The following is a 17,097-nucleotide window of genomic DNA, read 5'->3' as shown; positions in this document are numbered from 1 at the left end:
TATACTAATAGGCTCTAGTTTTATAGAGCTTTAAGTGTTTGAAAAGTTGCAGCCATTTAAAAGGGCCTGGATTTGCTTTATCTTGGCTTTATTATTCACAAAAATGTCTAAACTGCTCTGTGTTCTCTCTAAAGAAACATCTCCAAGTTTGTTTTATTGCATGGCTGTTTTAAAAGGTGTTAAAGGCTTAGGCCAAACGTATCCTAAATATGTAGAAAGATGCTGCTGGTATTTGAGACGACAGAATATGTTGTTCTGTCAGTTTAATTTTTTAAATACGTAAATAGCTGATATATCCCTCTATCGCTGTAGCCAAGGTCATGAATAAAGCCTTTACTACTTGCACAGGAGTCATGTACAATAAGGTGAATGTGATTTAATGTTGAAAGGAATTGGTGCCACTGTTCAGACTTACTGCAGGACCTGAACAGAATATTTTAATTCATTTGAGCAGCATTGAAATTTGTTTACATATTACCTTGGGTTATTACCACGAGGATGTTAGGTAATCTGCAAAGAAAAAATAATAATAAAAGAGAAAATATTACACATTCTCTCCTTGGTCTGGTGTCTTACAGGTTTCTCTTTTGTTTGTTTTTTTGTTTCCCTTTTAAATTTTGATGTCCTTTTTACAACTTTGTAGAGTAGCTGAATGTAAACTGAGCTCTAAGAGTATACAAAAGGAAATGTGAACTTTGCTGCTCTCTCTGTTCGTGTTCAGTTTCAGTTATTGGATCTAGTAAACCCAAATAAAATGCAAGTTACATAAGCTTTGCACAGATAAAAATATTCTCGAGTATTAAATACTCTCATTCCTTTTAAATTCTTGGAGAAAGTCAGACGTACCTGAATCAAGTATGTCTAAAACCTGTCATTCTTTTATCTAGGTCAAGTTTGTCCTAATTGCACAATAATATAAAGCCATTTTAATAATTAGTTTTATTGGCATTGAGGGCATTTGCTGAACTGCAAAGATTTGTTAAAAAAATACAAAATTAACATTTTATTCATGTGAATTATAATAAATGCTACTTTTAGCAAACCATGCTTCCTTATTATAAAAACATGTTTAAACTTAACATTTGTATCATGCTTTAAATATTAACTGTAAATTCCATTACATTTAACTTATACAGAGTTTTGTACACACATGAAAATTATTTCTTACAGTATGATTAAACCACTTCTGTAACATATCATATTGCACTGTTAAAAGTGTACACGCAGAAGAAACCCAGCTGTATTTGTTCATGTGTCTTTCTAATACAGCAACTGAATTCTGCCAAAATTTTATTTTTCTACATACTGGATTCTCCTGAGGCTTTGTATTCACTGTGCACAGTTTACTGTGGAGCTGTTACCACCAGTAGAGCAATGGGCCCAATCGACTGCTGTTTTACATCGACTTTCTGTAAGTTTCAATAATGTCCACCACTTGAAGGGTTATACATGCTACACCAAAGGTTTTCTGCAAAACCATTTTCATAAATACAGCATTAAATTAATTTCAAGTGCAAATCACTTAAATTACGACTTACTTATGCTGGGTAGAGTGAAGGAAGCTTTAAAAAAAAAAACCCAAAACCCAAATGTCAAAGGCTGGGCAACAGAAGAGCGTGTGGCTTGCCTAAAAGATAACGAAGAGAGCTAAATGTCATAGAGATGAGCTTCACGAATTTGCACTACTGAATGACTTGGTGACCCACTAGCACCTGCTGGATTTTGTGAATCTGTGAGTAAGTGAACAAAATAATAATAAAAAAGACAGCACATCACAAGAATGTAGTTGGTTTATTGTTTGGATAATTTTAGCTGTCTCGTAACTGCAGTAGCTTTTCCTGTGGGTGTTAGGAAGAGAAAAAAACCAAGCTCTTGGCCACCTATACGTGAATATAATGTGTTAATCGGTTTTGAAGGACTGCCTGAAAGCATGGCTTTTGAGAGAGAAAAAAAAAAGACCCAACACAACAGTTTATATACTTGTGTGTGTGTGTGTGCATACAGTTAACTTGGACTTGCTGGGAATTTCAGTAATACCGCGGGAGTAACTTTTTCTTTTCCTGTTTACATTCCCCATAATTAAGCTGTACCTGGGGTGGAGGGAAGAAGTCAGTGAGGAGGGGGAAGGCAATCTTTACTTGGTACCCTGACGGCCTTCCTCTCTGTGCAGACACTGTTTTCTGCAGCAGCAAAGGCACAGAAGGTGCCTCAGCCACAGGACTGCTAGAAACAGTTTTGTATACAGCAGGTGTTTCTGTAGAATTTCTTTTGAATGCAGAAAATTCAAAGAATGCCCCTGAAACACTGCATGTAGTCCACCCTGGGACTTTTGACACATCAAATACGTAATTTTGATGCTCTACTAATAGAAAAATAAGGATTACTTTACCATAGTGAAGAAAACCATCTTTTAACTAGTTTAATGATCTGAGGCTAAACTTAAAGCTGTAGATCCTCTGTGGATTTTTACTATGACTTGGCACAGGCTTGGTTTGTTAGTCCAAGCAATTTAAGCCCTTCTTCATCTTCCTCCTATAGATTGCAGTATCCTTTTCTGTTAAAGCAAATACTGGATATTTATAGTCAATTTGTTCTGCTGCCAATACCACATGTATTTGATTGCCTACCATTTTTTTCATCATTTGGTCCTGTTTTTTCTGCTGGGTGATCAGAATATATTGTTTGGAAAGTCTGTAAATACTTTTTGTGCTGGATATCCAACTTACTTAGGTTAATCTATTTTTCTGGTGAAAGTTCCTGCTAAAGTAGTAGCAAGAAGAAAGTTTCACATTATCCCTACAAACAGAAGCCTACGTGCTTCCAAATTGTAGTTCACTTCTAATGTACTGGGAGTATGCATTCCTCCTGTCATCATGATCTAGGGGAAGAGGTGCAGTCATCCAGCAAACATTGTGCAGCCACTAAATCCTCATTTCACAGCCTCTCCATGGGCAAGTAAGTACTCATATTTCCTATCACCCAGAAGAGGATTTTCTTAGATATTCCTTATTTTTTTTTAACCACAACACTTTTTGCAAAGTCAAACGCGAGCATTTAAGTGCACTAGAATTAGGATTTCTTGTGCAGCCTTAATGAGAAATCTGTAAAGGCTTCTTATAATATGAACATATTACTCCTGAAAGCCACTGAACCTCACAGAGAACCCTCTAGAAAAAAATGCAGGTTTATAATTACACCATGGCCTGTGCCTCCTTTCTTTAAAATTATGCTAGTCATGTTTCTTATGTATGGGTAATAATAACTTGTCACTGAGCAGTGTAAAAACCTGAATTGAAAACATGTGCTACCACTGTCCCAGCCTTTCCCCTCCAGTGTATACCCCACTTGTCTGTGATTCCCATCAAAATCAACAGACAGGATCACATCATGAAACAGATCTTCCCGATGAGTTTAACTGAAACATGATGGCAGTGGCAGGTTTAGGCTGTAATTTATTACCAGCTTCAATAATCCAGAGTAGTATTTGGTCTCTTCTTCCTATGCTGCTCAGACCTGAGGCACTGAATTCCCATGATCCTGTTTCTTGTTATATAGAATTAAGCAACTCCAAAGCTTCTTTCTGTACCTGAAAGAAAAAAATACACTCATAACAAAATGGTGCCACGTAGTTACAGGCTTCTCTAGCAGAACTTACCCTGCACGCACATAAACGTTTCACCACAGTTCTGTAAATTCAGAACCTGCCTAAGACAAGCAATTTTTCTTTTGTAGTTCAAGATGATCAACACTTGAAACATGAATGGGAATAAAACCACTTAAGCCAATGCCTTCCATGTAATTCAATTACTATATATAGTAAGTTTATTTGGATTGAATACAGATGATTAGCACTTGATTTGTTGTAGTCCAATAGCAGCATGTAGTAAGTTGTCCTGTTTCTGACCATAACCAACCAACCCAGGGTTTTCAAAACTGGACAGTGGCTAAGGAAGTGTGAGAAGACTGCTTCTGAGACTCCCTTTGCCTAGGAATTCTAGGTAAAATCTAACAAAATTTGAATATGACTTCTAACATCTATATTCAAAACAAAAAAACAACAAACTTCTGGTCCTGACAGAGCAAGCAGCGCAGATAACACAAGTCACATACTCACAGGTAAGAAAACCTACTTATGCCAACCTCTTACGCAGAGATAAGAATTCCAATTCCTTCGCACAGGCAAATTCCTTCTTACCGGACCAGCAAGTCTAGTTCCCAGTGAATTGTGCATGTTACACATTCACCCACAGAATGAGACCACCACCTCTCTGAGTTCAGCAGCTCTGCACACTTCTAGGAGGTAAGAGATGCTTGTACCAGAAGGCCAGGCAGGTAAGCAGTTTAACAACTTGGCTACTGCACAAAAATCACTACTGACTCCTTTTATGTGGTTTCTAAAGAAAGACAAACTTCTGCAATCACTGGTGTCACGTGTGCCTCCAGTAGCTGTCAGACAAAGCGACCAATTCCACAGATACCTGATACCACAGCTCCTTTAGGCTACTGAATTCCTATACATTTTGCAAAGCAGCAAAGGAACAGAACCCTTACTCCTATTTCTACAAGATGTTCCTGAAGGAGCTCATTTTTGGAAGAATCCATTTGAGCCTTACTAGAGAATTTACAGAGGGAAATGTCAGTAGTGGGTTTTTTCCTGAGGTTCTAAGTGCAAAATCCTACCAAAGCATTTTTTACGATTAGCACATTCAGAATGTCACAACACACACATTTGGGTATTTTCTGTAACAGTAAAGGCATCTCACACTGCAGCTGCACACCAAATGAATTAGAGGTCAGCCAACCATAAGAAAAATAAATTGGAAATCACGCTTTGTGAGTCCCAATGCTAACAGGATTGTTTATGAAAGATAACTGCAATTACTGTGGTTTATACTGAGTGCAGTATGAAGTCTGAACAAGTCTAATGGATTACCCCTCCTGGAAGTACTCTGTACATGTTTAGGTAGGAAGCAGCGATCTACCCATCCAAACCAGGATCATTTGAAGCATCTCAAACGGGTAATGAGGTGCCTCATGTGACCTAGCATTGGAGATATGGTGTCAGAGATGCATTACTTCTATTTTCTCAATTCAGATAGTCTGAATCCCTCCCTAGGGGCCTGGAAAGGACTGCAGTTTTAAGTTTTATGGATCTAGCAAGTGTTTGATACATCCATGCTTTTTTCTTCCTCATGTGGTTTTTAGCTCTTCCAAATTATGCCTCAAACTGGAAAGGTATAAATCGTATGAAAAGCAAATCTGTGCTCACATTGACAAAGGTTAGCTCAGGTGCCTACCTTAACTTCAACACAGTTAAAGATGGGTTGTTGTTAGCACTAAAAAAAACATAATGAAGAAGAAAGGATAACAGTTCTTTATTATAAACAGTATTTCCAACCATTGTGTTCAGAGGCAGTTACCAACATACTAGAATGTCTGGTGTTTGGGGGTGATCCCGGAATACAGGTGCTGAGCTACAATTTATTCTGAGTTAATTTTATAAAACATCCCAGTACCAGGATGCTATACACATTGGTTACAGTATGTAATTGTACTATTACAGTTCTGAACTTCTTACCTGTTTGTCTTCTTCTGTATGTGCAGGATATTCCTTCGCTTTGCTTAACCACAGAAGAGCCATCTTTTTATTGTTTAACTTCAAGTATGTCTTTCCCAAAAAGAGCAAATTTTTGCTGTAGAAATTTGGGTCAGCTGTACAGAGACAGGAGAAAAGCTTTAAATGAGAATGAGCAGCATACTACCAAATCCATGATATAGTATTGCCCCTTTAAATACTTATTTCGTAAAAGATTAATAGTTTTTGGCTTTAGATCAGAAGGAAGCCAACATAAAACATTTACTTGCTAGGTTTTGGTCTCATATACAGTTACATTAGCTAGCAGCTTGTCAGTTAACATACTAAATGAAAAGGGATTCCTCACAAAGCGTGAAGCACTGAGCTTGACGCGTAACAGCTCTGCTTTGTAGATTCTCTGCCTTTCTGGACCTTGTAGGTGCTGTGGCAATGCCACCAGCTTAGAAAGTACAGGCAAGAAATAAAGGACACATTTCCTATAGCTTCAGACCACAAGCATACAGATATTATGTGAGCTTTCACTACACAGAAAGAAAACTCAAGCGTTTAACTTTTTAAAGGAGAGATTTAAGAAGCTGCTTTCAGAAGGCATGCTTTGGCTATCAGTCATTACTAGGGACTAGTCTTGCACACTGTTCACACGGGCTTTCTCTGCTGCTGGACACAAGGTCAGGATTCAAAACATATGGAGGTGTTTTGGAAGCAAATTTTTAATTAGGTCCACCACTGCAGTTCACAGCTGCATTACTTGACACCCAGGGGAAGATATGCAATGAACTTTTCCTTTAAACTTCACTGATATAACTATATACAAATCTGTCACAGAACAGTCTTTTGTTTTCCTTTATCTTTTAGCTACTCAGTTTTGCTTATGGCTTCACTCCTGGAGAAACAGTAGGTCCATATTGTCTTTTACATACAGATAGTTTTAGTGCCATTTAGATTGGCACTCTGATCCAACTAGCTTCTGAAATAATAAAGAGTGTGCTTTTTCTGTTGGACTACTTAAAATACAGAGGACTTTTGAACTTCTAAGAAAATTTAGAAAAAGTTACTTAAAATTCCCTTTTTTAGCTTGCTGCTTCCCCCTGCATTCCAGTTGAAGGCCCTGAGGAAGCACACTTTGTTACTAAGGAAGGTACAAATTTCACTTTAATACTTACTCTGAAAAACCCCTCACGTTACACTCTTAAGTGATGATAGTAAGCGTGTAACATACCTTGAGTATCTCTGATTAAATACTCCAACGTTACGGTCTAGTGTGTTGACTATTGCAACAAGCTGATACATTGATCAGCAGCTCATACGCTATTAACAGCAGAAGCTAGAGGTTTATTGCAAGTCATCATTCATAGAAGATACCATTCTTTCCAAAAACACTGGAAGTATTACCTTCCTCTGCCATGTGGAAGTAACGGAGGGCCTGCAAAAGATAAGGTTGTCTTCTTTACAATGGAGAATAAACTGAACACAGAAGTCAAACTAAAGCCTTACACGCATGCTTAACGTAGCTGAAGAAGGACCTGCTGTACATTATCTGTTTTTATTAATTCCATCATGTACTGATGATTCTCATTCAATGTACAATCAGGTTTGAAATCTTCTCAACAGAACCAGTTATCCAACTATTCCTCTGCCAGTTCCTCCTCATATTTGTCCCTAGCAAACTGAATAGTGCTTTTTCAATCTCCAACTTGTCAATATAATTTTGAATTTTATTTCTACCATCCAGCATATCTACAGTTTTCCCCAGCCAGTTCTCACATATAAATTTAATAGGTGACACATATCCTATAATTCAGGTCATGAATGTTGATAAATACTTCACAGAGAACTGATTCCTACAGAATCAGAAGATACTAAGTATCTTCTTACATTAGAATAAACCGTTATGAAATCCGCACGTACTTTTCAACTAGTTTCTCATCCTGCACATGAGAAATTTCAGTCCATTCTTACCCACAGGGCTCAACTACAGGTTCTGGGACAAGTCTGCCTCTTCGGCTACTTTGAGAGCTACAGAACTCCATGCTGGGACTGGCACAATTCTGCAGTACTCGAAATCCTGGCTGACACTTTCCAGCAAAACATACAAGCTTGACATTCCATTAAAAATGTGATTTCTTTTTCAACCACAGCTTAAATTGCTTTTTGTGTAACAGCAAGCAGCCTTCTACACTTTCTAGTGACTCCTTCCCGCTTCCTCTCTTAAAGGAACAAAACCTAGTGGGCCAGTTATTGGTTGATCTAAACAAAAAAAGATTATAACAGCTGCAGCAAACTTTCCTATTACCAATTTAATTTTCAAGTTTCTATACATGTACAAGTGTTACAGTAAGATGCATACTGTTAGACACCCTAGAAGAGATACGTCTGGAGAGTATGTTTGGAATTTTCATAGCAAAGATGAAGAGATAAATACTTTCAACTGAAAAAAAAAATGACACCATATGTAGCCAGGGGATAAGACGGTATTTGTTCACGGTAAGTAACAAAGCAAGTTGTTGCTTTTTGCATTTAATATAAAGGGACAATTCTAATAGTCCTATCAAATAAGTACATGGTATAATACCATCATATATATCATCAGCACTGGAACCAGTACAGACAATTATCTGCAACAGATCATAATAGTAAATACAAGCTAAGTTAAATATAGCTTGTTATCTTCTGCTGCACAAACTACATGAAATAATTTTCATTCTTCTGTGTGTGCTACAGCCGAACAATTTTGTTTTCAGATATCCCTCTCTCCTCTTACATTCTCATTTTACTAATGACAGTTGTAAACTCACAAGTCCATGCTTACTCCATAAGCAGAGGTCAGCTTTGTCAGGAAAATTAGTAAAAGTGTATCAGCAGCTCGGGGGGGGGTGAATAATAATCTGTGAAACATTTTCATATTGTACCTCTTGAAATGTGGATGTTGGTGGTGTGGCAAATAGCGCTGCAGCTATTTTTCTTTGGTACCATGGCATTTCAGCAAAGGAGTAACACCTGGAGTAAAAGGAAACATTTGTATATACCCTTCACACGTTTCTCTTGTTTTTGAGTAACATCCTCATATCTTGGACATCATAATTGCTGATGCCAAGAGTCACGACGACTCCAGATGTTTGAAGTTGCTGAGCAGCTCTGCTATAGAGGTTTTGGTGTGTCTTTTACTGGGAACTGCTATTATGTTAAACAAAACTGGCAACAGTTATTAACCATGAGACAGCTTTTGAGCTGTCTTTGTACAGCTCAATTGTAACGATTTATGTGTATTTGATATACTTTGCAAAACCAGGGCACAACTGAGTAATGTCATTGCCTTACCTCGCCATTAGCTTGTTTTTCTCAATTATTAATATAAAGCAGATCTGCAGCACATTCCTGAAAGACTCTTATCTACAAGAATGAAAATAAACCCAAGAATCAAGCTATTGTGTTCTAGGCTAGGCCATTCTACACTGTTTTCCTGTCTACTAAATAACAAAAGTAGTCAGTCACCTACCTTAGAAGTGCTGAAAGGATTAAACTTTTGTTAAGTGTTTCAAATACATATAACATTCTAGGTATAAACATTCAACAACTTTATTTCCCTTCCACAGAGAGTATAAAAATATTCTTCACTGTGTGAAACAGAGCACTCGGGAAGAGGTGAAAATTAATAAATACAAATAAATACAAGTGTTCAGAGGAGAGATGGGAGGGCATGGAATACACGATCTGAGTAGAAATTTTGCCATTGAACATGCCTTGTCGGAAATGCCAATAAAAGAAGTTCACTCCAGGACAGACCAGAAAGAGAAAGGAGAAAAATACTCAAGAGTTGGCTGATACCAAATCCCAGTTTCAGATGAAGACACTCTGGGATTCAATAAGAAGTATAAAATATGGGGATATTACAGTGCCACAAGCAATAATAAACTCACATTTCTGATCACCTTTTCTAATTTTCCTTAGGAACAATGTCTTAAGTACTCTCCAGAACAGGAACACTGTCAGGAAACTGACCTTAAGGCTCATTCAATTGGTACAGCATATGCTTCTGTTGAAAAATTTGGACTATTGCAATTGTTAAGTCAGGTGGGAATAAGTGGTGGACACTAAAAAACTGAAGTCTATAAACTACTATAATATTCTGGAACAACAGATTATAGTTTACTCCGATGCTCAAGAGGCCAGAAAGAAAAGTAAGAGAAGCTGTCTGTGGTTTTTAGTATGTACACTGGTTTTATTCATTTTCAATCTCACCATAGAAATTTCCTTTTAAACAAAGTAGCAGCTTTGGTTTCTTTCAGACAAATAACCAGAAATGCTGTCTGGAGTCTCTCACTAACACAAAATATACTGCCTTTACTTAAATGTAACTTAAAATACAGTATCCTGACAGACAACAATGAAGTTATTTTAGGAACACACAGCACTTTTGATAGCTTTTCACTCTACACAGATTGTATTAAGTTGCAGCCATGACTGAAATTCAATGTAAATTCAGCACTGAGTTTTGTCTCCATTCACAGCAAAAGTACAAAGTAAGTAGCACTCACAATCTCCAATGCCTGGTATGGAAACATACTTTTGTCTGCGAAATTAATTTTTAATGGTTCCATACAGTAAAACAAATTGAATTAACAATTATTTTTCAGCTTTTTGAGCTGCATAAGAACTAAGAGCATGCTTTTTCCAAGACATGACATCCTACACCCATTCAATAGGTCTTCATGTATGCTTAAACTAATTACAAGCCACTGAATTATTTCAAGCATTTTTGCAATTCATATAGACATTTTCTATTCTGGCATTTTTCTTTGTCACATGGTAACTTTAGTTTGAAAATTAGCCTTACCAAATGCCGATAAGATGAATTGTTGTAGCATCTTTTGGATTCAGTTCAATGGCTCTCTAGTGAGGGTGATAAAACCACAAGGAGTAAGGAGCTGTTCTGCCATATTTGGATTAAAATACATTTTAAAAGATAGACTTGTTATCCTACTGTAATTAAACTAGATTAACAGTATGTAGAATTGCAAGATGATATGGTATTTATTCAGAGCACAACTGAATCAGCTGACTCCCAAAAAAATACAGACTAACAGATTTCTAAGCACTTCTGTTTAGTAGGTCATTAAAGAGTTTTACATGAGACTTGTTTGGATTTTGATATACTTTCTGGTGATATAAAATTAGTAGTCCTTTCTCTTCTCCACTATTTGTCCTTCACTGCTACACAATCCCCAGTTAAAAGGACAGGCACACATCCATTTCTCAATACCACAGTTACATTTTAAGAAGTGTCAAAAGCACTTCAGCTATTTCAAGACTCCCTTCTTCTTCTTCTATAGGGACTTAGTTTACTACAGAAGATAATTTGTACTCCCTGTTGCTGGGGCATTCAGGACTGTCACAGTAACCCAAAAAACAGTGTCACCAGGAGATCTGAACAGGACTACACTTGAAAAATTTGGCCAAAAAATAGTTCCCAACTCTCACACAGTCTACATATTGGATGCATTAATGCTGTTGTATGCAAAATGTGTTTACATTACCTGGAAGTGCTCTTTGATAACAATGGCATTTCCAATCTTAGTCTTGATTCCTTCAAAATCTCCAACATCGCTGAGGCAAATTGCATACCACTGTAATTCAAAGAATAAAAATGAAATATTTAATACAGCACTATAGCTATTAATAGTAAATTTTTAAAAACCCAACCCAGAACAGCTGCCACTTCTACTAACGAGCAGCAAGAAGTATTTGTTATGAATGGCTCAGGCAGCATCAGAACAACCTGCTGGCCTGCACGTGTAAGGGAATCAATGTCCTCTTCTCACCCAAGATGCCAACACAATTTACCATACCTGTTACCTTTCTGCCTGTGAAAGGAGGAGCAGCACAAAAAAAAAAAAAAAAAAGGGGGGGGGGTGGGAGGGGGCTAGAAAGAAGCCAGAGCCATTGTATTTCCAGTGAAACTCTAAAAAGCTAATGTGCACAGAAACAGCATGCTGAATGCGAGACATGTACCACATCTTTAAGGTTGCATCAGAGAAGGGTGAGCTGCTCACATCAACTGTTATCAACCTAAGCAGTCACCTTTCCATAATCCTGCACACATTTAACCAGCTCCTGTTTCCTGTATAGAGGAAATTTAGCTTCAAAAGTCTGATCTTTCAAAAAAAATAGTGGGAATTAGAAGTCTCGCTCATTGTCAGTTGAAGAGTTAAATTACGCTAAAGTTTGCTGAAGCAGCACAATGACATTTGTTCCAGTTTCTACTGGCAGAAATCAAAGAACAAAATTTCAGTTTAAATTGTTTTGCTTGGCTCACCTTGTGCGCTGCAAAATTTGATTCATTTTTTTCAAGTGCCTTTTTTGCATACTCAAGGGATTCATATGTCAGTTGTCGTTTCTCCTCTGCAGAAGTACTGCTAAGCTGAGCTAGGTCTCGTGACGCCCGTGCCAGCCGCCATAACAACTCTGCGTCATCACTAGTTATGAACAGAACACCAATGTGTTAAAGCAATAATGGAAACAAAGCAAGCAGAGGTCTTAAACAAGTCTTGCAATGTTAATCTCAAGTGGGCAATAAGACAACCGTGCATCATCTATTATTCTGTACAACCCCAAAGCAACGAACAAGAAATGAAAGCCCTCCATTATAGACTGATCATACCTTTGTTCTGTCATTCTGGTCTGTGAAGCAAACAGATTTGTAGGAAAGGACTTTGTTTTCTCAAAATGATGCAGATTTAAAAACCCAACAGTACCACTCCACAAAAAAATCAAGGAGCATTTCTGCAGCATTCCACTGATACAGTATTAATGTTTACTAGGAACGTTTAAAATATTATGCATCTTTTTCCATGTAATTGTACCTAAATAATGAAATCCTTCCCACAACAGTGAAAAGACAGATTAGCCATATCATCATGACATAAAACTGTACATTTATATACTTATTTATATCACTATATCAAATAGTATATGGTAATTTATAGCCAAAGATAAGGTACTAAGTGGTATTATTTTGTGAACATACTGCTTTGAAACACTGCTTGCACGTTACTATACTTTTACCTAAATACCATTTTAATACTTATCTTAAGTTTAGCAAGACTTTCAGAGGTTCAGGCTATCTGGCTATAAAACTCTACCCCATCCTTCCCTCCACAACAACAGGAATACTGAAGTCAAAACTACCAAAACCCAAAAACATTAAAAAGCATTTACTGACTATTGCTAAACTCAGAGTACCAATAAAAGCCAGTTTTCTTATCTGGAGTAAAGCTGAGTCAGTGCTCACAATGCAGCAATCCTGGTCAAATTAACACAGTAACACAGAAAGAGCAGACTCATTTTTCAGCCAAATCACAAAAAAGTTGAGTACTGCTACTGGAATCATTACTCCTCATAGAATAACTAGTATTGTTATACACCTAGTGGCAAGCTTACACCTTGCCCATGACATGGTGTCCCTTACAGGCTGCAATGGTCATTTGACTTCTCAAGCTTTATACATGCACACCTGGCAAGAACAAGAGAAAAAAAACCCCAACAAACCACCAACCAACCCAAAACAAAAACAAAACAAACACCAATAATCTGAAAACTACTGAAACTACTGAAAACAACTGAACAGTTGATTTTCTCCAGAAACTTTCTAGGAGTGAGATGCCTTGTCTCCTCCAAAGGAATGGACTCTTCAGTTTGCAGTGCATTTTCTACTTTTTCTGTAAACAGCTTGTCCCAGTTTGCTCATCAATAATGCTTTGTGCAGTTAAGACATAACTGCATGACTAAGGAGCTTTTTTTTGTTCAAACTCAAATCCTAACATGAGACAAATGAAAACAGAAAGGACAGCTGGTCAGTAATGAAACGAAACAGCGACTCTCAAAAATTTTCAATACCTGAATTCTAGGTACTTTGATACTTTAGTAATGTGTAGACACATTATGAGGTTTTGCATTATATTTTAAAGGATTCTTAGAGTAACAAAACAAACAAGCAAAACCCAATCCTTTGCAAGGCTGAAAATAATGAGTGTTAATCCTTACCTTTCACCAGTCCTTTCTCAATTCATTTTTCCATTAGAAGGAGAAAGATCAAGAGTCCTTCTTTCCTGCTTACATAAGGGTGAAAGCAAGGCTCTCCAGCATACCACAGTGCGATCACTAGTTGAAACACTGACACGGAAGAGCACAGAAAAGAAGTCTCAATGCAATCAAGTACCTATTTTTATGTTGAGCCAGCAACCGATACAGCTTTTCAGTTTCTCCACTCCCATACAGGTAGTCTGCTTGCTCTATAACTTCTTCCACTTAATAAGGAATAAAAATGTAGAAACAGAAGAACAAATTACATGTACTTAAGATATTACAGCATAAACAAAACACTGAAGAGCAAGACAACCTAGCTGAAACACAACAAGCAAATGATCTAGTTTCTTTTTAGGCCATCATTCCAAACAACTTACACATGCCATGGGATCGAATAAGCTACGTGTCCAAGGAACAACTAGTTTTAGTGTTGAATGCATGCCTCTCTCATGAAACTCCAAAACAGCTTTCAGCAACAGAGCTTTGGATGCTTAATGGATTTAACACTTAAAAGCATCTTTCTCAATGCATCAGAATTCTAGAAGCAATTTGTTTTCTTTGTGAAAAGACCAGGAAAAAAAAATACAAAAAATGTGACCAGGAGGGCAAGTGCAGTGGAAATCTGAGAATAACAAAACCCCTTCATTACTATATGCACATAATTTGAATATAATAATAATAGTAATAATAAATTCTTCATTCTCAATACAGTTCCATAGTTTTGCCAGAATATGACTGCAGATTGAGTGGGTCCCATTATCCTACTCAACAAGTCAAACTGAAATATTGCTCAAAACATTTTCTGCCTGATGTCCTTAAGATTCTCACAGACATGACTCTGAAAAATGCAGTTCATCTACTGAAACTTCAGTGTTCAACATACAAAATGCAAAACTAATTTGATAATCAGAATTGGCTTTCTAGTGTATCAATTTATGAACTAAGTACCCATTATTCTTATTATACTTCAATACTTTTTCTAGAGAATACTTTAAAACACAACAGAAATGGGGGAGTACAATTTCCACAACTAGCCGATTATAATGATACACAAATAAATACAGTACGTACAGAGTACATAAAACAGCATTCTAGAATCACAAATCTCAGACACCACACAATGCAGGATTCTACCACGAGAACAGATGGAATTAGGAGGAAAAATACCCAAAGGAAAGCATGTAAATAATTCTATTGAAGTGTCTTTAACAGAAGAACAAACTCCCAAGTTCACTCTTCTGCCAACATTAAGACATGCAAAGATTCCATTTTAAGTCAAAAGCCTTGTCTGATTTCTTACAGAACTTTCAGCTGTGCTTATTGTCTCTTTAGTATCACTCTTAGGTGCATGATTAAACTTCTAAGTCAAAATGTAAGCTCTACCCTCCATCCCCTTCATAAGAATTAAACATGTTTATAAGCTTTCTTTTTCCAAATTATCTACTAAATACAGTAGTGATGTTTTACGGCAGCACAGTTTTACTTATAGAAGAAAAAAAAATTGAAAGGTACTAAACACAAAAGCCTCCTCTTCAGCTTTAAAAAATCGTAGAACATAAATCAGTGAAGATTAGGAAAACATTCTGGATAATTTTTAACCCCACCATCTCTAAATGTCTTCTATCAACAATTTCAAAGACCAGATAACAGTCTACATGGACTTTGGATTTTAGTGTCCCAGATTAGCTTCCTGGTACATCTTCAGTATTATTTTCAGTGAACTGTTATGTTTGCTTGTTTAACACTACTAACATAGCTAATGCCTAAATGCCCAGAACTCAAACTTTCTGAACACATTTCCCACCAAGTGCTTTACGTAAATGATTAGAGTTTCATTTATTTAAGAGTATTTTTCAGTTACTTCCATTTTACTCTTATTTTCACCCTATCTAGTACTTGTCTTGCAAAGAATGCAAACTAACATTGCTTTTCTGGGCAATGTAAATGCCAGATTAAAGTTTAGGCAGGGTAACTAAGGCAGTTTAAACCAGAGGCAACTAAGTAGTGCTGTTTATGTTCCTCGTGGGAAATTTTCTTATTTGCATACTGAATAGCTATCTTAAATCTATTCATCGAACTTCCTTCTATTACAGTAAATGAAACAGTTCCATATCAGTTCAAAAGGCTATTATCTGAATTTTTATTTCTGTAAGCATAAACTTCTAAGATGTTCCTCTGAGACACAGAGAAACAGGTTATCTGAACTAATTACTATCTAAACTACAGAGTAAGCAGACATTTCAGTTAGGCTCATTCTCCAGTTAGCCTTACATTCAAAACTCCTTAATTTATCATGTGATAGACAAGTTCTCAGGCTGTAACAATATACTCTTTTAAGGTAATGTTCCTTTTCTTCCATTAGTGAGTCTATCTTTATTCAGACATTTTATCACTTGTTCTATTTGTTTCTTGTAGGTAAAGCAAGGCTTTTCTTCCGCCTTTTCAGATTGACAAAAAACACGTTTCTCAATTTTGTTTGAAATGCAATCTCAGTGTTGCTTGAAAATGGGAATCGCACTGTGCCCACATTGAAAAACTGAACTAACTTGAGATTCCTACAAGTTGATTAAGGTTTGATCTTCATTCCTAACTGAACCATATCTTTCTCAGTAAGTTAGGTATCAGGAATCACGCACCTTCAGCATGTGTTATATCCTAAACAGGATGAGTTCCTAGATGTGCTTTCAGTGCCACTTGAAAGAGTCACTTGTTGAACTACTACAAGGCTGCCCTGAACCACTTCAAAAGCATCCTACTGCGGAAACACACTGCATGCAGTTTTAATGGAGAACATCAAAAGCATAACACCATTTTCGTGTATAATTCTGACACTAAAAATTTCAAGTAAGAATAACCTATGTACTTCAAAATTTGTAAATATTACCTTTGAAGCTTGCATGAACCTCAGCAAAGCCAGAAATCAGCCTGTGAGCTTCATAAATCAAAAAGGTCCCTGTTGAGAGCACAGCCCCCCTCTGAAGGTTTTTTCTAAGCACCTGCACAAGATCACAAGATACACATTACTAAACACTGTCACTCAGAGTTTAAAGTTTTTCTCGTATTTGGGAACACTTATATTTCGGATTTTGAACAGAAAAAAAGACTTTTAAAAGGCAAAAAAACCTTCATTAGAAAGTAATAATAAAGTTTTTTCAAAAGGCTCATAATTATGTTTTAAGATACGAACAGAACACTAGGCTGAAATCATAAATATAGAGCAAACACAAGGCAAGAAGAAAAAAATAATCAAGCTGCTGGTTTTCAAACGAATACAGAGATCCCAGCTTTTGCAAAAATGAACCAGCCCTTGGTTACATCCCCCAGTGCTGAAGTCTCCAGTGCTGCTCCCTCCCACGCCCGCGAAAAAGCCTTGGAAGCGGCCGCGCCCGCCACCGCCCCTCAAGAGCGGCAACCCGGCT

General features: G+C 37.0%; 1 protein-coding gene across 1 annotated transcript; it reads right to left on the bottom strand.

Annotated features, from left to right (window-relative positions):
- Window positions 1–3,391: 3,391 nt before the first annotated feature.
- Window positions 3,392–16,674, bottom strand: RMDN1 (regulator of microtubule dynamics 1; the record flags this gene model as incomplete). Its single annotated transcript, XM_010194567.1, has 9 exons — window positions 3,392–3,586; window positions 5,579–5,712; window positions 6,989–7,019; window positions 8,506–8,593; window positions 10,431–10,486; window positions 11,131–11,220; window positions 11,910–12,069; window positions 13,812–13,899; window positions 16,563–16,674. Coding segments are annotated over 9 exons (798 nt in total), but the record flags the coding sequence as incomplete, so codon positions are not given.
- Between the last annotated feature and the right edge of the window lie 423 nt (window positions 16,675–17,097).

The sequence above is a fragment of the Mesitornis unicolor genome, unplaced genomic scaffold (assembly GCF_000695765.1).
Source record: "Mesitornis unicolor isolate BGI_N332 unplaced genomic scaffold, ASM69576v1 scaffold45891, whole genome shotgun sequence".
NCBI lineage: Eukaryota > Metazoa > Chordata > Aves > Mesitornithiformes > Mesitornithidae > Mesitornis > Mesitornis unicolor.
The sequence above is the reverse complement of the archived record's forward strand: the minus strand, read 5'-3'. Positions and strand labels throughout refer to the sequence as shown.